This window comes from Chiloscyllium punctatum, chromosome 5 (genome assembly GCF_047496795.1).
Source record: "Chiloscyllium punctatum isolate Juve2018m chromosome 5, sChiPun1.3, whole genome shotgun sequence".
NCBI lineage: Eukaryota > Metazoa > Chordata > Chondrichthyes > Orectolobiformes > Hemiscylliidae > Chiloscyllium > Chiloscyllium punctatum.
The window spans coordinates 14,904,003-14,928,909 of NC_092743.1; the positions used below are offsets into that span (position 1 = coordinate 14,904,003).

The 24,907-nt window shown below is 40.9% G+C and overlaps 1 protein-coding gene across 5 annotated transcripts in view; it reads left to right on the forward strand.

Moving 5' to 3' along the window:
- Positions 1 to 24,907, forward strand: part of cep192 (centrosomal protein 192) — a 190,073-nt gene that overhangs the window by 79,119 nt on the left and 86,047 nt on the right. For 4 of the 5 annotated variants that reach the window (XM_072569797.1, XM_072569799.1, XM_072569798.1 and 1 more), the window contains 6 exons: positions 218 to 1,112; positions 7,611 to 7,759; positions 17,360 to 17,590; positions 18,527 to 18,652; positions 20,869 to 21,006; positions 23,301 to 23,364. In XM_072569797.1, the coding sequence (XP_072425898.1) occupies positions 218 to 1,112; positions 7,611 to 7,759; positions 17,360 to 17,590; positions 18,527 to 18,652; positions 20,869 to 21,006; positions 23,301 to 23,364 (1,603 nt within the window). The remainder of the gene's footprint in view (positions 1 to 217; positions 1,113 to 7,610; positions 7,760 to 17,359; positions 17,591 to 18,526; positions 18,653 to 20,868; positions 21,007 to 23,300; positions 23,365 to 24,907) is intronic. The other variant, XM_072569801.1, reaches the window with a different exon arrangement.

Here is a 24,907-nt window from a genome sequence, read left to right on the forward strand (position 1 = left end):
CTTTCTGGGCCTGTAACCACTTCACACAATGGGTAGTGAAATCTCTCAACAGTAGATTGCTGGCTCCTGAAACCTAGGCACAATCTATCTTGTTCTATTGTGTATTGTATTTGTACACTAATACAGTCTTCTGAGCAATCTTTACAAAAAAACTGTTCTGCCAATACTTTGCAATTTAATTTATGTTGTGGTGTAAATGTAATTTCTTTTTCCACAGAATGACAAAACCATTGAGCTAAGCACAACAATTATTCGATCCAGTCCCACACCAACACCAGATCAAACTATTGTTAATTCAAGTGATTTGACATTTTCAAGCTCACTGGAAGGACCTAAAAGTTGTGAGCAAGATTTGGAAGAAAGAAAGTTGGATTATGATAAACAGCCAAGCGATCAGACCAAAAGCCCTGAGAGTCAAGATGGAAAAGCACGTGGTTCGCAAACAACTGATAATCTAACTTCTCCACAATCTGAGAAGGCAAAGATTCAACCAAGTAAGCAGCAGTTGGATGTTTTCCTTTCAGCATCAGGCAAGCCAATGGCATCTGAAAATCCATCTACACTACAAAACGCTGATCATGTTTGTCTATCTTGGCAGGACAAGATTAACAGAATACATTGTGCAGAATCATTGAATGCTCCCTCTGCGACTAGTAGTGGATTAAGCGTTCTCCCACCATTAAATACTGATTATAGATATACACCTATTTCGAGCTTTAAACCTCCAGCAACATCTTCAGAGGTGCCCATGGCAGGTTCAGCATTACTTACTGGGCATTCATTGGCCCAGCAGTATCTGGGAGCACTGACTTCCACTGCCAATTGTTTAAATGTGCCTTTGACTTCATGCTACTTGGGCAACACTTTGTCGTCTAATATGCATAGTCTTGCAGCTGGTTTACCTGGTGCTCGTGTACTCATGGAGAACATTCGTGCATTTGGAACTCCACTTGATCCCAAATTAGGGACAAGAATGCTTAACTCGGCGCAGTTTTACAGTGCACAAACTGTACCCTTGGATTCTAATTTCATAACGCATCCTGTTAGTTACCAACCTTCTAGAATAGACATGTTTGATCAGTGGTCAGGTGGACTTCATCTGAAAGATATTGGTAAGTAATTTGTTCCAAGGCTGTTGAGATGAAACTGCTAAACATTCATATGTGTTGCCTTGAAAAAGAAAACATAATAACATATAGAATTCAGATCTTTACACACTGTAGAAAAGTAGCTACATTCACACTTCCAATTGCCATTGGTTTATATTCTCAGGAACCACATGCTCACTACCAACAGGAAAGTGTTACCTCATTATGTTAGGTGCAATACATTACATTACATGCAAATGGTACAAAACCTACAACATTTGTGGTCCATTTTCTGCAACTATAGATTTTGCTCATCTATTACCTGTTGCTAAACTGGAGTCTGTGTCCCTCGCTCTACATGAAATGATATAGTATTAAGTTTCCAAACTGAGACAATATAGAAGTTTTCGTTCTTCAATTTTTGTGAAGATCAAGGTATTTGCATAGGTTGGTAAATTTTGGGAATGAAATATTTGACTGTATTTTTCTAGTATATTAGATTAGATTAGATTAGATTACTTAGTGTGGAAACAGGCCCTTCGGCCCAACAAGTCCACACCGCCCCACCGAAGCGTACCTACCCATACCCCTACATCTACATCGACCCCTTTACCTAACACTACGGGCAATTTAGCATGGCCAATTCACCTGACCTGCACATCTTTGGACTGTGGGAGGAAACTGGAGCACCCGGAGGAAACCCACGCAGACACGGGGAGAACGTGCAAACTCCACACAGTCAGTCGCCTGAGGCGGGAATTGAACCCGGGTCTCCGGTGCTGTGAGGCAGCAGTGCTAACCACTGTGCCACCGTGCCACCCACAATATCTCATGTGGCAAGCAAATTTAAACAGAAGAAATAATTAGACAATAGGTGCAGGAGTAGGCCATTCTGCCCTTCGAGCCTGCACCACCATTCAATCTGATCCTGACTGATAATCCTCAATCAGTATCCTGTTCCTGCCTTATCTCCATAACCCTTGATTCCACTATCTTTGAGAGCTCTATCCAACTCTTTCTTAAATGAATCCAGAGACTGGGCCTCCACTGCCCTCTGGGGCAGAGCATTCCACATAGCCACCATTCTCTGGGTGAAGAAGTTTCTCCTCATCTCTGTCCTAAATGGTCGACCCCGTATTTTTACGCTGTGTCCTCTGGTTCAGCACTCACCCATCAGCAGAAACATGCTTCCTGCCGCCAGTGTCCAAACCTTTTAATAATCTTATGTCTCAATCAGATCCCCTCAGTCTTCTAAACTCAAGGGTATACAAGCCCAGTCGCTCCAGTCTTTCAGTGTAAGGTAATCCTGCCACTTCAGGAATTGACCTCGTGAACCTACGCTGCACTCCCTCAATAGCCAGAATGTCTTTCCTCAAATTTGGAGACCAGAACTGCACACAATACTCCAGGTGCGGTCTCACCAGGGCCCTGTACAGCTGCAGAAGAACCTCTTTGCTTCTATACTCAATTCCTCTTGTTATGAAGGCCAGCATGCTATTAGCCTTCTTCACTACCTGCTGTACCTGCATGCTTACCTTCATTGACTGGCGTACAAGAACACCCAGATCTCTTTGTACTGCCCTTTTACCTAAATTGATTCCATTTAGGTAGTAATCTGCCTTCCTGTTCTTGCCACCAAAGTGGATAACCATTCTTTTATCCACATTAAACTGCATCTGCCATGCATGTGACCACTCAACTTGTCCAGGTCACCCTGTAATCTCCTAACATCATCACATTTCACCCTGCCACCCAGCTTAGTATCATTAATTGAGCTTCGATATTAACTTTCAACGTTCAAACTTTAATTGCATTTGCTAGGCATTTCCCATGCTGGTCTTCAATGTAATTCAAATATAGACCATAGAACGTTACAGTGCAGTACAGGCCCTTCGGCCCTCAATATTGCATTGGTTTCACAGATCAATCTAAAGCCTGTTTTAACCTACACTATTCCATTTTCATCCAGGTTGTTCCAATGACCATTTAAATGTCATGAGTCCACTACTTTTGCAGGCAGGGCATTTGACACCCCTGCTATTCTGAGTAAAGAATACACCTCTGCATCTGTCCTAAATCTATCACCCCTCAATTTAAAGCTATGCTCCCTTGTGCTAGCCATCACCATCTGATGAAAAAGGCTCTAACTATCCACCCTATCTAATCCTCTGACATCTTGAATGCCTCTAAGTTACCTCTTAACCTTATTTCTAACAAAAATGGCCTCAAGTCCCTCAGCCTTTCCTCATAAGACCTTCCCTCCATCCCAGGCAACATCCTGGTAAATGTCCTCTACACCCTTTCCAATGCCTCCACAACTGTACTATAATGCAATGACCAGAACCGGACGCAATACTCCAAATGCGGCCACACCAGAATTTTGTACAGTTGCAGCATGACCTCGTGGCTCCGAAACTCAATCCCTCTAAGAAAAGCTAATACACCATATGCCGCCTTAACAACCCTATCAACCTGGGTTGCAACTTTCATGATACCATGTTACCTCAATGAAAAATTATTTTAAGTGGCAAATACTGACTGTGGCAGTCACCTGCCTTACAAATCAGTGGTTTTCTGCCTTGATAGTCAATTCTTGCATTCAGTGAATGTAGAACAGAACCGCACAGTAACAGGCCTATTAGCCTACCAAGTCTGTGTCAACCAAAATGGCATTCTAAACTAATCCCATCTGTCTGCCCATAATCCATAGCCCTCTATTAACTGGCTGATCGTGTCTGTCTAAATGTCTCTCGAACTTGACTAACATAGCTGCTTCTACCACCTCCCCAGCACCATGTACCAGGCACCAATCATCTTCTGCAAAAGTAAAACTAAATCTTTGCTCACAGATTTCTTATACATCTTTCACCTCTCACCTATGTCCTGTAGCATTTGACATTTCCACCCTGGAAAACATATTCCTTACCATGTCCACCCTATCAACAAATCTGATAATTTTATATACTTCTGTCAGGTTGCCCCACAGCTTTTAGTGAAAAGTAATCCAGGTTTGTCCATTCTCTCTCTCTTTTTGAGGTAATACACACCAATCTAGGCAACATCTTTGTAAATCTCTCTTGCATCCTCTACAAAACCTCCACAACCTTCCTATACTGGGGCAACCAGAACTGCACACAATACTGCAAATGTGGCCAAACCGAAGTCTTATACAACTAGCAACATGACTTGTCAACTTTTATATTCAGTGACTTAACCAAATGAAGGCACATAGCTTCTTTACCACTAGATTCACTTGTGTTGCCACTAACCGGGAGCTGTTGACTTAGCACATAGAAAAGTACAGCACAGAACAGCACGATGTTGTGCTGAGGATTATTCCTAATTTAAAATAACCTAACCTACGCACCCCTCAATTCACTGCTGTCCATGCCTATGTCCAGTAGTCGTTTGAAAGACCCTAAGACTCTGCTTCCACCACCGCTGCTGGCAATGATTTCCATGCATTCTTAACACTCTGCATAAAGAACCTACCTCTGACCTCCTCTATACTTTCCTCCTAATATCTTAAAACGATGACCCCTCGTGCCAGTCAATCCTGCCCTGTGGAAAGGTCTCTGGCTATTGACACTATCCAAGGCACTCATTACCTTAATGCCACCTGTCAGGTCACCTCTCATCCTCCTTCTCTCCAGCGAGAAAAGTCTGAGCTTAGTCAACCTCTCTTCGAAAGACTAGCCTTCCAGTCCAGGCACCATCCTGGTAAACTTTCTTTGCACCCTCTCCAAAGCCTCCCTATCTATCTTATAATAGGGTGACCAGAACTGGACACAATATTCCAAGTGTGGTCTCACCAGGGTCTTGTAGAGCTGCAGCAAAACCTCGCGGCTCTTAAACTCAATCCCCCTGTTAATGAAAGCCAAAACACCATATGCTTTATTAACAATCCTATCCACTTGGGTGGCAACTTTGAGGGATCTATGTACTTGAACACCAAGATCCATCTGTTCCTCCACACTGCCAAGAATGCTATCTTAATCCAATATTCAGCAATCAAGTTCGATCTTCCAAAATGCATCACTTCGTATTTGGGGACTTACACCCCAAATCTCTCTATATCAATGCTCCTGAAGGTCCTGCCATTTACTGTATACGTTGCTCTTGCGTTTGCCCTCCCAAAATGCATCACCTAATGTCTGGATTAAACTCTGTCTGCCAACTTTCCAACTGGTCTATGTCCTGCTGTATCCTTTTGACCTTCTCCTTATTCACAAGTCTAATTTTAGTAAGTTTGCAGATGACAAATCAAGCCACTGAAATTGTCAATGAAGTATGTATTAAACACATGGTCCCAGCACTGATCCTTATGGAACACCACTGGTCAGATTCCCAGTTAGAAAAGCATCTCTCTACTCTTCTGGTAACCAAGCCAATTTTGTATCTAATTTGCGAACTTAACAACTTATCACAGACCCAATGTGCCTTTAATCTTCTGGAGCAGCCTAACCTTCTCAAATACCTTAGTCCATGTAGACAGCACCTACTGCAATACCCTGATCAATCACCTTTATCATGTCTTCAAAAAACTCAATCCACTTTGAACCGAGACCATCTCCACCTAAGTCCATGCTGACTATTCCTAATAAGTCTATTCTTTTTCAAATGTAATTAAATTCTGTCTGTAAGAACCAAATCCAATAATTTCCCTGATGCAAGGCTCACTGGCCTGTAATTTTCTGGAGTCTTTGTCTCCCTTGAAAGAAAGCGTTGGCTTTTCTCTAGCCTTCTGGGACACCGCCTGTGGCTAAAGAGAATACAAGGATCTTCGTCAAGATCCACAATCTCCTCACCTGCCTCCCTTTTGCCTGAGAGACATTCCATCAGGCCCAGAGGATCTTAATATTTTTCAAGACGTCCAACAACACCGCCACCTTTAAATATCGATATGTCCTGAATATCAACATTATCCTTGTGTTACACGCATCCATGTCTTTCTGCTCAATGAATGCTCATTCAGGACCCCACCTGCTTTATCTGGCTCTGCTTACAATTTCCTCCTTTTTGTTCTTGAATGGATCTACTCTTTGTTTAGCTACCCTCCTGTTCCATATAATAAACATGAAAAGCTTTGGGGTTCTCCTTTTAATTTTCCTTAAGAATATTTCATGACCCTTTTTAGCCATCCAAATCACTTTTTGTTTTTAAGTTCTTTCCTGCTTCTTTTGTATTTCTCAAAAGCCTTGTCTGATTTCTGGTTTCAAACATATGCTGCTTTTACTTTTTAATTTGACTAAAACCTTTTCAATATCTCAGGTTATCTAGGGTTCTCAATTCTTGCCATTCTTCCCTTTCATGTTCACAGGAGCATGCTGGCCCTGAACTCTAATCAGTTGGCCTTTTTTTTAAAAAGAAGTTCCACATGTCAGCTGTAGACTTTTTTTTCTCAAACAGCTGCCCCCAGTCTAATTTCTTTGACTTGCTTGATCCAAAGGAATGCAAAGCACTACTTTTTGTTTAGTTGACTTAGTCTGGAGATTAGGAGAAAGTGAGGACTGCAGATGCTGGAGACCAGAGTTTAAAAGTGTGGTGCTGGAAAAGCACAGCAGGCCAGGCAATTTTTGCTGTGTTTTTCCAGAATGCTGCCTGGCCTGCTGTGATTTTCCAGCACCACACTCTTCAACTCTTAGTCTGGAGATTGCTGAAAAAGTGATGGTTGATCTTAATATTTTGTTGGTTCAGATTTTGTTTTTGGCAGGATTTACATGCTCAATCTTACACTGGCCACCTTCTCCAGAATTATTCACAAGGGGGTGTGGCTGTTGACCCATAGCTGGGAATTTCATTTGTGAGTTTAAAGTTCCATAGCTTGCCCACAAACTTATGGGTTTTCCAGCTGCATATTTGGAGCCTAAATAATAATCTCCTGAGTTTTTCAGAATTTCTTTAGTTTGAAGCCATGGTATGCCCAGTTTCTACCTCAGCATCCCCCCTCCAACAATCTTGTGCTGGTCCTCTAAATCCTGTGCACTGTCAAATACAGTCTGTCTCTGTTCTGCTTGTATGTGCCACATGTTGAAACTTCCCCATCAAAAATAATGATGCTGAACTAGTGGATTTTTTTCCCCATTGACATTCAGGCCAACTTGTACATATGAGCCTGGGTTAACTAGGAGAAAAATTGGTACTGTTTAGTAAGGTAATTCAATGCTATATCTCAGCACTTCTTGCCAAGACAAAATGCTGAGAAATAAGAATTCGATTCATGATATATTGGCTCAACAACATAATCAATGATTTGACTGGATTGGATCAAGGCATCGCTTTTTAGTAAGTTAGAGCAAGGAGGAGAAATAATAGTTTGATATGATATATTCAAAGGTCCCACTATATTATTTCCTCTCGAAGGGTAGCTATATGAAATCAGCCAGATTATTTCTTTTCTGTTTTACAGGTTATTTCAGTACTCTTATGAAGTATGTATTTATTTTTGTATAGTTTGTGCTTTTTATTTCTTAACGCAGTGCTGTTCTTTGATTTTTTTTTTTAAAAAAAACCTTTTGTTAGGTCAAGTGCTGGTCCCAGAGGAATTGAAGTTTCCAAACTCCTGTTGTGTTGGAATAGCATCACAAACATCTCTCAGTATGTTTAATCCAACTGAACGATGGATGCAAGTCTCTATTGGGATTGTTAGTGTCTTGGTGAATGGAGAGAAGGTTTGTATTATTTTAACATTGCATTCAAAGCTGGAGTCAAATCCTGAGGCTGAGAGGAGAAGAGACCTTGGCTATTCACCCTATCCATGCCCCTCATAACTTTTTAACTTCTATAAGATCTCCCCTCAGTCGCCAACCCTCCAGCTTATTCCACCTCTTCCTTTTAGCTCAAACTGTCCAACCCTGCCAACATTTTTATGTATTTTCTGATACCTTTCAAATTTCACAACATCCTTCCAATAGAAGGGAGATCATAACCGAACACTGTATTCTAAAAGTGACCTCAACCATGTCCTGTACAGCTGCAACATGACCTTCCAACTCCTATACTTCATCCTCTGTCCAGTAAAGGAAAGCATATGAAATGCTGCCTTCACTATCCTATCTATCTGTGACTCCACTTTCAAGGAACTATGAACCTGCTCTCCAAGGTCTCTTTGTTCAGCAACGCTCCCTAGGACCTTACCATTAAGTGCATAAGTTCTGCTAAGATTTACTTTCCCAAAACAGATCTCCTTAACTTTATCTGCCACTCCTCACCTGATCAAGGTTGAAGTATTTAGAACATTTGATTTCCTGTCATTTCTTCCAGTTCATGTCACTTCTGCACTTAATTCCTGTACCAGAATATATGAACTGTACATTATCACAACTGTGGTTTTTTTTTATTAATTGTTAAATTCTTTTTGTCATTGTTGGAAATGCAGGTCCATTTTAAGTGTTAACCAGAAATATCTCTAAAAAGGTTAATTTAGAACATGTTATTGCATATTGTAGGTAGGACTTGAACCTAGGTCTCTTGGCTTAGAGGTAGGGATACTATCTTTGTACCACCCGAGATTAAGGGTCAGCAAGGTTTTTTCTGTCTCCTGCTCTACTATAGACACTTTCTAAAGCAACCTGTTGCGAGATGTTGTGAGAAACCTCTGGAGTAAGTGGGACTTCAACCCAGGTTTTCAGACCCTGTGGGTATGACAGTACCACTGCAGCATAAAAGTCCAAGATTAACCAGTCCAGCTGATTTGATTCAAAGCAGGTGATGTTAATTGGCACTGAATTTACTCCAGTAGGGTCTTGAACTCTGGATACAGAAAGGGCAAGGCAAGAATTGGTAACTAGGATTGAAATAGAATTGTCGGGAAAAAGTGAGAATTGCAGATGCTGGAGTGTCAGTGATCAAGCAATACACTTTTTAAAAAAAAAAAGCACTGCCGATCAAGCAGCATCTGAAGAGCAAGAGAATTGACGTTGGAGCATAACCTTCAGGACTGGGAAGGAGGGGTGAAAAATGGGTGGGGTTGTGGGGATATGTTGGGGTGGCAATAGATAGCCCAGGTTAGAAATTGATGGTGACAGGTCAGTGGGAAATGTGGAATGGATAGATGGGAAGGTAGATGGACAGGTAGGTCAAGTCAAGAGGGCAGAACGGAGTCAGAGGGTTGAATCTAGGGTGGGGAGAGGGGAGAGTTTGGAAACTGGTGCATTCAGCGTTCATGCCATGTGGTTGTAGGCTCCTGAGGCAGAATATGTGGTGTTCCTCTACTGCCTACATAACCAGTTTGCTGGTTATGTAGGCAGTCGAGGAGGCCAAGAATGGACATATCTTTGGGGGAGTGGGAAGGCCATCTCTCTGCTCCATACTTAACACCAACCTATCACCATCACTTCCTACCCTTCCTTAGCCTCCCAACCCCACACACACTGAATAGTGGTCCCACTTGTCCACGCTGACCTAATTTCGTTCCATTTGCCAGCAGTTGGCCCATACCTCTCTAAGGCAAAAGTGAGGACTGCAGATGCTGGAAACCAGAGTTTAGATCAGGAGCAGGAAAATCTACGTTTTGGGCAAAAGCCCTTCATCAGAAATATCTATTCGTGATGAAGGGCTTTTGCCCAAAACATCGATTTTTTTTATTTTTTCCCCCTGCTCCTCGGATGCTGCCTGACCTGCTGTGCTTTTCCCGCACCACTCTGAGCTAAATCTATACCCTTCTAAACCTTTCCTATTCATCTACCTATCCAAATGTCTTTTTAAAAATGTTGCAATTGTATCAGCCTCCACGACTTCCTCTGGCAGCCCATTCCATATGCTCACCATCCTCTGTGTGAGAAAGTTGCCCCTTAGGTCTCTTTTATATCTTCCCCTCTCGCCTTAAACCTATGTCCTCTAGTTCTGGACTCTCCCACCCCAGAGGAAAAGACCCTGTCGATTTATCCTATCCACGCCCCTTATGATTTTATAAACCTCTCAACCTCCGACGCTTCACGAAACTGGCCCTAGCCTATTCAGCTTTTCCCTATAGCTCACATCCTCCAACCCTGGCAACATCCTTGTAAATATTTTTTGGAACCCTTTCAAATTTCCCAACATCCTTTCAATAGGAGGGAGACCAGAATTGCATACAATCCTCCAAAAGAGGCCGAACCAATGTCCTGCACAGCTGCAACATGACCTCCAAACTCCTATACTGCATGCTCTGACCAATAAGGAAAGCACACCAAACGCCGCCTTCACTATCCTATCTACCTGAGACTCCACTTTCAAGGAACTATGAACCTGCACTTCAAGGTCTCTTTTGTTCAGCTTACCATTAAGTCTAAATGTCCTGCCCTAATTTGCCTTTTCAAAATATAGCGCCTCACATTTATCTAAATTAAACTCCATCTGCCACTCCTCAGCCCATTGGCCCATCTGATCAAGATCCTATTGTACTGAAGTAACCTTTTTGCTGTCCACTACACCTCCAATTTTAGTGTCATCTGCAAACTTGCTAACTATACCTCTTATGCTCACAACTGAATTATTTCTGTAAATGACGAAAGCAGTGGATCCAGCACTGATCCTTGTGGCACAGGCTTCCAGTCTGAAAAGCAACCCTCCACCACCACCCTCTGTCTTCTACCATTTGAGCCAGTTCTGAACCCAAATAACTAGTTCTCCATGTATTCCATGAGATCTAACTTTGCTAACCAGTCTACCATAAGGAACACCGTTGAATGTCTTACTGAAGTCCACATAGGTCACCTCCACTGCTCTGCCCTCATCAATCCTCTTTGCTTCTTCAAAAAACTCAAGTTAGAGATTTGATTTTCCCATGCACAAAGCCATGCTGACTATCTCTAATCAGTCCTTGCCTTTCTAAAGACATGTAAATCCTGTTCCTCAAGATTCCCTCCAACTTGCCCACCACTGATATCAAGTTCACTGGTCTATAGTTCCCTGGCTTTTCATTTCTATCTTTTCTTAAATAGTGGCACCACATCAGCCAACCTCTCGTCTTCAGGCACCTCACCTATGACTATCTATGATCGAAATATCTCCGCAAAGGGCCCAACAATCACGTCCCTCGCTTTCCACGGAGTTCAAAGGTACACCTTATTAGGCCCTGGGGACTTAGCCACCTTTTTATGAATTTTAAGACATGGACCTTTTTTTTTTCAAGGTGTCACCATGTATTTCCCCACATTCTGTACTTGCCATATCTTTCTCCACAGTAAATATTGATACAATATACTTCCCCCATCTCCTGTGGTTCCACACTCAGCATGGCAGCCTGATCTTTGACAGGCCCTATTCTCTCCCTAGTTACCCACTTGTCCTCAACATATTTATAAAAACCTGTTGGATTCTCCTTAGCGCTATTTGCTAAAGCTATTTCATGTCCCTTTTCTTTTGCCCTCCTGATTTCCTTCTCTAGTATACTCCTACTGCCTTTATACTCTTGTAAGGATTCATGTGATCTCTGTCTGTACCTTCAACTTGCTTTCTCCTTTTTCTTAATCAAATCTCAATTTCTCTAGTCATCCAGCATTCCCTACACCTATCAGCCTTTCCTTTCACTCTAACAGGAACATAATGTCTGTGTACTCTCATTTTTTTTTTTGAAGGCTTCCCATTTTCTGACTGCAAACATTCGTCCCCAATCAACTTTTTAAAATTCTTGCCAAATACCGTCAAAATTGGCCTTCCTCCAATTTAAACCTTCATCTTTTAGATCCTGTCTGTCCTTTCCATCTGTATTTTAAAACTAACAGAATTGTGGTCACTGGCCCCAAAGTGCTCCCCAACTGACACCTCAGTCACTTGCCCTGCCTTATTTCCCAAGCGTAGGTCAAGTTGTGCACCTTCTCAAGTAGGTACATTCACATATTGAATCAGAGAATTTTCTTTTCACACACTTAACAAATTCCTCTCCATCTAAACCCTTAACATTGGTAGTTCCAGTCCATGTTTGGAAAGTTAAAATCCCTACCATAACCATCCTATTATTCTTACAGATAACTGCGATCTCCTTACAAGTTTGTTTCTCAATTTCCCTCTGACTATTAGGGGGTCTTTAATACAATCCCAATAAGGTGATCATCCCTTTCTTATTTCTCAGTTCCACCCAAATACCTTCCTTGGATATATTCCCAGGAGTATCCTCCCTAAGTACAGCAGTAATACTATCCCTTATGAAAAATGTCACTCCCCCTCCTGTCTTGTTCTGCTTTTATATCCTTTCTTTAGCATTTGTATCCTGGAATGTTTAAGCTGCCAGTCCTATCCATCTCTGAGCCATGTTTCTGTAATTGCAATGATATCCCAGTCCCATGTTCCTAACCATACCCTGAGTTCATTTGCCTTCTCTGGTCGGCCTCTTGTATTGAAATAAATGCAGTTTAATTTATCTCGTTCTCTGCTTTGGTCCTGCCTGCCCTGACTATTTTGTTTGACTTCCACCTTTTCATCAACTTTACTCACCAATGCTTTGCCTTTCCTCCCTATCTGAGTTTCTGCCCACACCCCCCCCCCCCCCCAACCTCCAAACTTAGTAGTTTAAATCTTCCCTTGCAACTCTAGCAAATCTTGCCAGCATATTCGTCGTCTTCCAATTCCGGTGTAGTCCGTCCTTGTACGGGTCACTTCTGCCCCAGGAGAGATTGTAATGATCCAAAAATGTGAACCCTCCTCCCTTGCACTAGCTCCTCAGCCACGCATTCATCTGCTCCATCCTCCTTTTCCTACCCTCACTCGCTCATAGCACAGGGAGTAATCCAGGTATAACTACCTATAAGGGCCACCTCTTTAAATTTCTGCCTAACTTTATATATTCTCCCTTCAGAATCTTATTCTTTTCTTATCCTACCTCGTTAATTCCAATGTGTACAATGGCTTCCTGTTGCTTCCACTCCCTTAAGAATAATCTGCACACTCTGCGAGAGATCCTTGATCCTGGCACCAGGGAGTCAACACACCATTCTGATTTCTCGCTGTCGGCTGCAGAGACGTCTGTCCTCTGACTGGTGTCCCCTATCGCAATCGATCACTTGGAACCTACGTACCCCTCGTTACATTAGAGCCAGTCTCTGTACCAGAAACTTGACTGTTCATGCTACGTTCCCTTGAGTCCATCACCCCTTATATTTTCCAAAACAGCGTTATTGTTTTCGGTGGGGATAGCCACAGGAGACTCCTGCAGAGCGTCCTTCTCTGACCTTTGCTGGCAGGAACATATCTACCTGACTGTATATCTGCGGCTTTTCTCCCTTACTGCAATCCATCACACCCCCTAGCTCCTGTAAATTCCTCATTGCCTTTAACTGCTGCTTCAACTAATCCATTCGATCTGGTAAGATTTGAAACCAAACTCGCTTCCTGCAGACATAATTATTCATAACATGGAAATTCTCCCTAATCTCAAGGTCTTATGCCTGAAATGTCGATTCTCCTGCTCCTCAGATGCTGCCTGACTTGCTGTGCTTTTCCAACAGCACACATTTTGACTGATCTTCAGCATCTGCAGTCCTCACTTTCTGCAGGAAGAGCACATCACTATACTTAACACCATATCTGCACCTTAATCTCCAGAAAATAGCAGTCTTACTGCTCTTACAAAAAAATTGCTCCAGGCTAACTTAGTACCTATGTTTTATATTTTTTAATTTTATTCAAATGCTCTATATCAAATATATAACCAAAAAAGAATCCACTCTATTCACCTTTTTAGAAAAATAAAGGCAGCAAGGCTACACTTAAAACTCATGCACTTGTCTGCTCCTGTGCTGTGAGCTGTCCCATACACGTTCCTCCAGGGTCAGCTGTGAGTTTTGCTATTTGTTAATTTTTCTTAGACACACTTTGATATCCAGAAATACTTTAACTCAAACAGCAAAGGCAGTCGCTGTGCAGATTCACTGCTGTCAGAAAGCAGTGTCGGTTTCACACTCTCACCATGTGGCTGCTGCGTTTGTTTTCATCCTTCTTTGTAAAGTACTGTACTGTTGTTTTGATCTTTGTTCCCAAAAGTTCCAAAACAACTCTAACAATGATTACTCCTCCTGGAATTTGAGGAAACTACCTCCAACAATATTTCTCAGCCCCATTTCCCCTCCCCAATCTGAAAGAAGGGTTAGTCAAAACATCGACTCTCTTGCTCCTCAGATGCTGCCTGACCTGCTTTTTTTCCCCCAGCACCATGCTTTATCTACTCTGAAATAGAATCCTTGTAATTCTCAGACTTTTTTTGATGCTGGGAATTGTGGAAAACTGCATTTTTTTTTTGGAAAGTTAGCTCAGCTTATGAGGTCATCCAAAAGGATCGGGAGAGTAGCAGGGAGAAGTTGAGAGTTGGGACAGCTAAGCTTTGTTAGCTATAAAATAAATAGGCAAAATTTTATAAAACTTGCAATATTTCATGTCTCAAGTGATGATCTTTAGAAATGAAATTGGAGGAAAGTGTGAGAGGACTGGCGTCTCTTGAAAGTGCTAATGTTAGTTTTGCAGTACTGGCTTCAGTACTTTCTTTCCAAGAAAAACTATGTTTAGATTTTTGTTGACTAAATGTTCTGTTCAAGGAACATTTAGCTTTAATTACCAATTCAAGTTCAATAAGATCTGCATGTACATAAATATGTTCCCACCTGGTGTCTTGGTAATACTGCAAGCTAGCTCAGCCAAAACACAGTTGCTGGGTTGTGCACACATTTAATACCAAATACTGATTGCAGTGCCACTTGTACTGTCAGGTAACGTAAGCAGTTCTTAAGTGGACTTTGCAACTTCTTAACTTTTGGAAGTTTTCAATGTTTTGTAATTCTAACTAGATGCTGTTCAAGAAGTGAACCAAATACACTTAAAAGCGACGCAAAATGTACGAGGTAAAAACAATTACTGCAGGTGCTGGAAACCAGATTCTGGATTAGTGGTGCTGGAAGAGCACAGCAGTTCAGGCAGCATCCAAGGAGCAATGAAATTGACGTTTCGGGCAAAAGCACTTGCCTGAAACGTCGATTTCGCTGCTCCTTGGATGCTGCCTGAACTGCTGTGCTCTTCCAGCACCACTAATCCAGCAATGCAAAATGTGTTTGTTTTTTCACCACAAATTATTTGGCTAATTCAGTTAAATCAGATGAAATCTGAATTGGAACAGTTGTGATAAGTTATCTTTTCTCCTTCTATACTTTTTAAGCAAGCTGTGTAATATTGAGTTCAATGTCTTCAAATTGTGAACTTCCATTCCTTCCCTTTTGTTTTCTTTTAGCTTGACTTGTTAAATTCCAGGTTCTCTTCCACCCCATCCCCCTGAATCCCACTGGGACTGTCTTCAAATTTGGCAGCTAGACATTTCATTGTTCTGCCATTCTCACATTGTGATCACTTATCTGAACAATCAACATCTTTTCTCAGCCAGCACTCTACACCCCATTCCGTCCCCCCACCCCACCCAACTACAGCATAACTGTTGCCTCCTCCACATTTCAGCTGTGAAGAGTCATCTAGACTCAACATTGGATTTCTGTCTCTCAGTGAATGCTGCCTGATCTGCTGTGAACACTAGCGCTTTTTGCTTTCAGTAAAAAGGTACCTGATATTTTAAATTGGGAACGTTGTGCATGAAGAAAGGAATAATGCTAAATCTATATAAATCTTGGCTTAGGCTATATTTGGGAAATTGCATCAATTTAGGTGCATCTTAATTTAGAAGGACCAAAGAAGAAATATGGTAAAAATAATGACTGCAGATGCTGGAAAGCAAATACTCGATTAATGGTGCTGGAAGAGCACAGCAGTTCAGGCAGCATCCAACGAGCAGCGAAATCGACGTTTCGGGCAAAAGCCCTTCATGTTGAAGGGCTTTTACCCGAAACGTCGATTTCGCTGCTCGTTGGATGCTGCCTGAACTGCTGTGCTCTTCCAGCACCATTAATCCAAAGAAGAAATATGCTGACATAATGAGGTAACTTGTCAAGAATGATTAAAGAAACTGGGATTTGATCACAATCTTGATAGGAAGAGTGGTCCCACTGTTTTGAGAGCAATTATAATTTAAAATGACCAATTGAAACACTAAGATGGCTAATTTGCTTGTTTTATTACTGCTATCTAGGGCATAGTTGCTGGGTTTCATGAGTGTTGCTTTTTTTTCTTGCCTAAACATAATTGCCCTTTAACAATGCATAAAAAGATTATTCATTGCAATACAAACTTCAAGTACATGCATTTTATGCCCCACTCCTTCGCAAATTAAGATGGACAACATAGACAGTTCTGCATAGATATTGCAAATGGCAAAAATGAACAAAATCCGTTAATCACCAAACTGAAAAACCAAAGGACTGCGAATGTTGAAATTGGAAATCTGAAAGGTTACTGGATGCAAAATGTTAACTTTGCTTTCTTTCCACAGATGCTGCCAGACCTGCTGAGTTTTTCCAGCAGTTTGATTTTTGTTTCTGTCAATAATCAAGGTAGAATGAGGTGACATTCTCATTTCTTTTGGTTTTTGACAATATATTGTCAACTGGAGAAGATTCATCAATTTGATAGCCAATCAGTTAGACCTAAGTCTTTGTTTGGTTGAGAAATTCCTCTTTTCAGAAACTTTGATTTTATTTTTCCTATTCAGGATGAAAGAGACCTATCTTCAGTTGCGTACTTTTAAAGGTCTGACTGCATATGCCCCTCTTTCTTCTAACCGGCTGCAACCTAACTGTCCAAAAGCTGCTGTTAGGTAGTTTTTCAAGCCAAAGCTGCTTGATGCCTACGTGTCCCATGAAAATAACATCCAGTTCCTCCAAAGGTCAAATGTGCAAGTGAACACAATACAGTTTTGCTTTCAACCTTTTTTAAGTTGTAAAAGAAAAGAAATCAATTGATTCGTTCTCTGTAACACAGCAGTGTCCAAACTTCCATTTACCTCATTATAATCCAAATCAAATCTCTAGCCCTTGCAGAATGAAATTGGGTAAATAAAGAAAAACTGTTTCGACTGACTGTGTAAGTAACTTGAGATGATATGTTCATAACACCACACAATGTTACAAAGAGATTGAGACTTTATTCTTTACTCAGATGTTAGAAAATTAATATCTTAATCAGAAATAGGTTTGGAATCCAAATCCATGATGCTGTTAGTTGGGTACTTCATGCAAGTTTGATATTCAAAATAAGTAGATAACTTGTCCACAAAGTCAAAACAGATTTGTTGGTTAAATAGACATCATTTGTACCATTAAAATTGAATGAACACTCTAATTTCAATATAATCGCAAATAGTTCAACCAAGGCTCAATATTTTAATTTTGTTACTTCATATTTTAATCATTTGCATCTTTCAGATGGATGCATTTGCTCACCAGTGCTGGATATTCAAGAACAAAACCATCATTGGCCCCCATGTTACTGAAGATTTAAAACTGATGTTCCTTCCACGGCACTCGGGAATTTTTCAGTGCATCATTTGTGTCTCCTCCTATCCAGTCTCATCAGATGCCAATACAATTGTCAGAGCAGAAGCACTTGCTAGGAGAGTAGTTATTACAGCTGTGGCCGAAGACCCATTGATTGAGGTAAATGACTCCCCACCCAAGTTGTGTAATATATCCATGCATCATTTAAGGCCCTGTTGATCATCTGTTGTTAAATCTTGTTGTTCATTCATAGCTCAGTACATTTAATTTTGTAGTGTGAAGAAACTGAGTATCTCTAGGTGTAATATTTAGCTCATTTTGTTATTTTTGACTCTGATGAGCTTTTCTGGAGATTTAGCTTAAGGGGAGGGTAGACAACCATGACTCTCAATCATTCAATCATATTTAATCTCAGGTTTTCTAGTACTGTATAATGTTTCGTGGAATAGTGGACAGTTTATTTGTCTCTGAATGAGAAGCTCCAGATTAGAGTTCTGCCTAATAGCATTCATAACGCAGCCACATTTTCACCTGCAATTCTTCTAAAGTATGCCAAGCCAGTGGTAACAGTAGGAGAGGTTTCTTAGTCAGCCATATGATAGAAAGATGATTGGAGCCTTTGCCACCATTGTTCATTGCTACAGACTTCGACCAATATGTACATTGCAATTTTGGCTTGGTGTGAGCGATAATGTTGCTTATGGTAAGCATTCAGTTTTCTGAATAAAAAGGCTCATGCCCTTTTGAAGTAAATTTAATCTGTCAGTAAGTCAAACTCGTTATAATGAATAATGGGCTTGGATCTGTCATGGTTCTTGTGAAGTAAATTTCAATGATCTTTCAATGTGCTTTTCTTAATTTTAATGTGTAATGCTTATTCAGTTGTGACATATACTTCAATATCTTGTACACAAAATATTGTGTACTGAGTGGATAGTGTTGTAAGTGTACAAGTTAAATTCAGCCTTCAAGAAGCCTTGAATGGGAGATTTCTCTAGTTCAAATGTTAGCTGAGCCCTAAGGATTGAATGTTGAAGTCAGCTGATCAGGATACATGGTGAACTCATATTTGTTGTATGTTCTGTCTACTTCTAGGTTTTGGCGGGGAAAAACAGAAGCTTGGACTTCGGTGACTTGGTGCCTGGCAGTGACAAAGCACTATCTCTCAAACTAATCAACAGGACTCATGCCACTGTTCCGATTCGACTTGTCATCAGTGCAGTAAGTTTTCATTTATCTTGAGTGATTACTTGAGCAAATTGTAATCATTTATCAGTCCTTCAATCAATCACATTGCACTCTTTCTCAACACCATGAGACCAAATCTTTATTCATGTTGCAGAGTGTTGACTTCAAGTACCTCCTTGTACCTTTACAAAATGAACATATGAAGTTTTTAAAATTTGTTTTTCCACAAAGTGCGGGCACAGCTGGGAAGACCAGAAATCTTTGTGTATTTCTAATTGTCCTTTAATCTGGTGGTGACTCACTGCAGTCTTTGTGCTCTATGCCCACCCACAGTGCTGTTAAGGAGGAAGTTATGGGTTTTCAATCTTGTGATGAGGAAAGAACATCTATATAGTGCCAAGATATGATGTGACTTGGAGAGAAATTTGGAGATTGCAGTGTTCCCTGCTGCCCTTCTAAATGGTGTAAATCTATTGTTTTGAGTACTATAAAGGAGGACTTCGTAACATTGATCAAGGTTTGAATGCTCAAAAATGGTGGAGGGGATACCACCCATGCAAGCTATTTTGTCCTGCGTGAAGTCAAACTTCTTGTGTTGTTAGAGGTAATTAAGTGGAGCTTATTCCATTCCACTCCTGATTTGTGCCTTGTTAACATCTGAGAAATTGTAAGTGGTACTGCATGATATGCAATTATGAACAAATATCCTTATTTCTAACCTTGAGTTGAAGGGAAAGTCATTGTTGAAGCAGTTGACCCTGCAGTGATTTCATGAGATTGAGATTGAAACCTTAAGTAGCCATAGCCTTAAAGTTAAATAGGACTCTAACCAATGACAGTTTATAGTTTTAGTTCTTGTAAGGTGCTTCAACTATCTTCCAAAACATCTTGTTAATTAAAATCCTAAAAGTGTCTTCTGGCATGAACAGAATGAGAACCTGTTGGAGCACAGTCGGGCATTTGGCCTTCAAATCTGCTCTGCCATTTGTTGAGATAATTGGTTGATTTGATTATCCTCCAATCCATGTTCTTGTCTTGTCCCCACAAACCTTATTCCTTCACTGATTTAAAAATCTTATCTCAGCCTTGTATATACTTCACTCAAGACTCTATAGTCCATTGTGGTAAAGCATTCCATAGATTCATTACCTGCTTGATGACTACTTCTTCTGAGATTATGCCCTTCAAGACTCTCCTACAAGGGGGAAGCAACCTTTCCTTACCTCGACCTGGGGGACAACTTATTCCGACAGAATAGTTTGTGTGTGGGATGAATTGCCAGAGTAAGTGCTAGATGCAGGTACAGTTACAACATTTAAAAGACATTTGGATAAGTAGATAGGAAAGGTTTGGAGGGATATGGGCCAAACACCGGCAAGTGGGCCGAGCTTAATTTGGAATAAATGATTGGCATGGACTAGTTAGACTGAAGGGTGTACGCTGTGTATGACTATTCTGTCAAATCCCCTAAGGATCTTCTATGTTTCAATAAGATTGTGTCTCATTGTTCTAAACTTCATTGAGTACAGGTCCAATCTACTCAATCAATCCTTGTAAACTCCATATCTGGGGTAAACAGTGAATATTCAATTGACAACCTCCAAAATATCTTCCCTCAAAGAGTGTAAAACTGTTGACATTATTGCAGTTGTATCTGACTAGTGCCTTGTGCAGTTTCAGCAAGCCCCTCCAAACTCTTTTTTTTTTTATATATATATATATATATATATATACTTCATTCCCTTTGAAATAAAAGCCTTCCCTATTACTAGCTGAACTTGGATGATTTGTTTTGTGATTCTTATGCTTGAGGACTCCTAAATCACAGAGTGCTGCAGGTTTTTTCATTTAAATAATCCGCTCCCCTCAAGTGTATAACCTGCATTCGCTTCGCCGCTCCACCTCTTTTCCTTCTCCCCCAAAGCCCTCCCCCCCCCCCCCCTCCCCACCAAGTTAGTGCTCACTCATTTGACCCCATATCTCTCTGCAGCATCTTGGTGTCATCTGCACATTCCAGTTTATTTTCATCATCTGGAAGCTTAGTAATAGCATGTTCACTTCCATCACCCAAATCATTAATACATATTGTAAATAATTATGCTGCCAGCAGTGATCCCTATGGCACTGCAGTGCACCATCCGGTGCCCCCTAGATGTATAGACAATCTTTTTCATTCCATTTTACTTAAGTTACTTTATCCATCTTGTGTTGGTATGCAATGATTATGAATATATTTTTCTTCTACATAGAATGCTGCTGCATGGAGATGTTTTACATTTTGCAAGCCTGATGCATTAGCAGAAACTGCACTGCGGACTGAAAGTACCTCACCATTAGTGGCCCCATCAGTCATGAATCATGTGATGCAAGCCAGCTATGAAGGAGAGGTAATGAGAAATTGTGTTCTTGGTTGAATGTGTTCTGTTATGTTGATTTTAAATCAGGGCAGGACTTTGACATTTAACAAAATCATAGGGAATGTTGCTGAACAAAGAGACCTTGCATTGCAGGTTCATAGCCTCAAACTCACTCTCAAGGAACTATCGGAAGAAGCTGTAGCTATTTTCACTGGAGGCTGAAGGTTGACCTTAGAGGGTTATAAAATGATGAGGAACAGGGATAGGGTGAATAATCAAGGTTTTTTCCCCTGGGATGGGTGAGTACAAAACTAAAGTGAGAAGGGAAAGACGTAAAAGGGATGTTAGGGGCAACTTTATCACACAGAGTGGTCTGTGTATTAAATGAGCTGCCAGAGGAGGTGGTGGTGGCATCTGGATGGGTGCCTGAATAGCAAAGGTTTAGAGGGATAATACCCCAATGGGACTGATCAGTTTAGGATCTGGTTGGCATGTATAAGTTGGAACGAAGGGTCTGCTTCTGTGCTGAACATCTCTATGACTGCATTTGTAGTTTTTATTCCTGTCACCATAATTTGGAAGTATGCACTGTAACTAAGTGTAAGGAAATTTAAATATATTTATAATTTTATAAATTGTTCAATGATCAACTCTCTGCTTAATTTGAAGCCATGTTTGGAGACATTTTCAGTTACTCCAACTTGATCTTGGTGTTGAATCTGTTGGTTGTTATAAAATATACATATATGTCGAACCACAAAGCAAAATTTGTATTACTGTGGCTAGATATACTGTTGCTTGCTACAAAACAAGTAGTTCATGTTGCCATAGATACTTTTACATAACCATTGAATGGCATTAGTGACACTTCAATCCAAACTGTCAAGATTATAATTTAGATGAACTATGAAAAGTGTGCTGCAGAATGCCAGCACCAATGATCATACAACAGCAATTGCTTTTATGTTTCTGTTAGAATGTTATTGTCTCTTGTGGATATTAAATGGAATGTTCTGTCTGCCCATGGATGATACCCACAATCTGCAAGAAGCACTGAAATGATGACTGTGATCCCTGGTATTTTTTTTGGAAAAAAGCTGACCAGGAAGTATTAAAATTGCAGATTCTGGTCAACCAAAACTGTCATGACTACTGGCTTCACTCAGAGTGCCATTTACTATTTCGAGGTGGGAGTAACTATGACTTTAACGAGGTCTTGTAAGAGAAGCAAGTTCATTACCTCCAGTTTTGCACATTTTGCTATTACAGTCTTTTTTTTTAAAAAGGTTCCCTACAGTATGGAAACAGGCCCTTCGGTCCAATAAGTCCACACCAACCCACCAAAGAATAACCCACCCAGACCTATTCCCCTATGCTATATTTACCCCTGACTAATGCTCCTACCACTATGGGCAATTTAGTATGGCCAGTACATCTGACCTGCACATCTTTGGATTTTGGAAGGAAACCAGAGTACCCGGAGGAAACCCACGCAGACACTGGGAGAATGTACTAACTCCATACATGGTCGCCCGAGGGGGAATTGAATCCAGGTCTCTCTGGTGCTGAGAGACAGCAATGCTAACCATTGAGCCACTGTGCCACCCATGCTTTGCTAGTCACAGTCTTAGAACTGCTGTTGTTGCCGGCCTTGTTGGCTTCATTAATAACAGCAGTAGTGGTCTTACCACTGGCTAATTGACTCTCAAAATGAGCTGGCTGATGATTCACTTGGATTGGAAAACTGTATCAATGTTTGAAACAAACTTTGAGGGACCAGGTTGCCTGCAAAACTGGATGAGATGTGTCCTGAATAAACCACTTCCTTGCAAGTGTGTATGTAACAGCTTTCTGCACTAAATGTCATTAGTACATTGGATCCAGTTCTGCTATTGTTGGGCCTCATATGGTTTCCTTGGGCACACAAACCTGTGAAGGAACCAAGATCCATACAATGTTTTTAGAATTTCCTTTTGCACCTGCCCACTTAACTGGAGCCCAATTTGCATTCCGTCATAATCCTTCCATAACAAGAATTACAAACATGTTAATGTGGGACGTGACACTAAGCATGAAAGTTGTAGAGGAACTCTGCACCAGACCTCAAATGTGACAACCTATTGTTGGGCCTCAAACAGACAGATGGATATTTTCCCCACATCAAGCAATATATATATTCTCTGAAGTGATTACAGGTGTGTTAGTGATTAAAGATTTGCTTAAGTATAAGATAATTTCCCCCCCCCCCCCCCCCTTTGGTTTATTTTCCAGTGTGTCTTGTACAATATTACAAATTTTAAATTTGTCCCTTTTTTTTTAAACAGGATCCAGAAAGTTTTATTTTGTGGGTTAATTTTCATGCACCACAAAAATACATCCGCAATGCAGGTATTTATATATTTTGCAGTTTTTTGGACGTGTTTTAACTAGCTAAATTCCAGATCTTTTTCCTTCAATTAATTATCTATAGCAATGACTTGGTTGAAGGGAAAGATTCATTTGTTGATTACTGAAAGATAAATGGTAAAGGAAAGTTTGAGGGAGGATGCAAAGGATATAGACAGGACAAGTGAGTGAGCATTATATGCAGATGGTGTTTAAAACGAAAATTTGATGTTATCCACTTTGAGAGGAAGATTAGAAAAGCATAACATTTTTAAGTGAAGAGCGATTGCAGAATGCTATGGTACTGAGGAATCTAGGTGTGCTACACTTGTAGCATCGAGTGTGTGGTGCTGGAAAGGCACAGCAGGTCAGGAAGGTCCCCATTCCTGATGGAGGGCTTATGCCCCAAATATTTGTTCTCCTGCTTGTTGGATACTGCCTGACCTGCAGTGCTTTTCCAGCAACACACACACTCAACTCTGACCTCCAACATCTGCAATCCTCACTTTTTACTGCACTTAAATTTACCATTTATGGTACATTTTAAGAGTAACAAATAATTATAAATGTTGGTCTGGGTTGCAAGCAGAATGGAGTACTGAAATAGTCTAGTTTTATTTTGACGAATGCCTCCTTCATTAAGGGCACCTAAGCAAAGCATGGTTTGAAGGGGAGGTCATGCTTGATAAATCTGTTAGAGTTTTTTTGAAGTGGTAACGAGCAGGCTAGACCAAGTAGAGCCATTGGATATTGTCTGTCTGGACTTCCAGAATGCCCTTGATAAGGTACCATGCAGGAGGCTGCTGCGTAACAGAAGGGCCCATGGTGCCAGAGGGCAGATACCAGCATGGATAGAAGACTGGCTGTTTGCCAGAAGATAGCATGTGGGAATAAAAGGGTCCTTCTCAGGATGGAGGCTGGTGACTAGTGTTCCATAAGGGTCTATGTTGTGACCACAATTATTCACTTTATGCATGAATGATCCTGATGATAAAGGAACTGAGGGCATTTTGGCTAGGTTTGTAGATGATACAAAAATAGGTGGAGGGGCAGGTAGTATTGAGGTGGGGAGACTGCAGAAAAGTTTAGACCGGCTAGGAGAGCAGGCAAAGAAGTGGCAGATGAAAAACAACGTGGGGAAAGTGTGAAGTCATGCACTTTGAGAGGATGAATAGAGGCATGAATCATTTTCTAAATTGGAGAAAATTCTGAAATCTAAATGGGAAGGGACTTGGGAGTTCTCGTCCACGTTTCTCTTAAGGTAAACTTGCAAACTGAGTAGTTAGAATGCACTAGCAATGTTGTCATTAATCTTGAAGATGAGAATACAAAAGCAGGGATTCACTTCTGAAGCTTTAGTATTTAAGCAATTTTGGGCCCCATACCTCAGGAAAGATGTATTAGCCCTCGAATGGGTTCGGAGGAGGTTCACAAGAATGATCTCAGCAATGAAAGGTTTAACATATGAAGAACGTTTGAGGACTCTGGGTTTATACTTGATGTAGTTTACAAGGATGATTGAAACTTAAGAATACTGAATGGACTG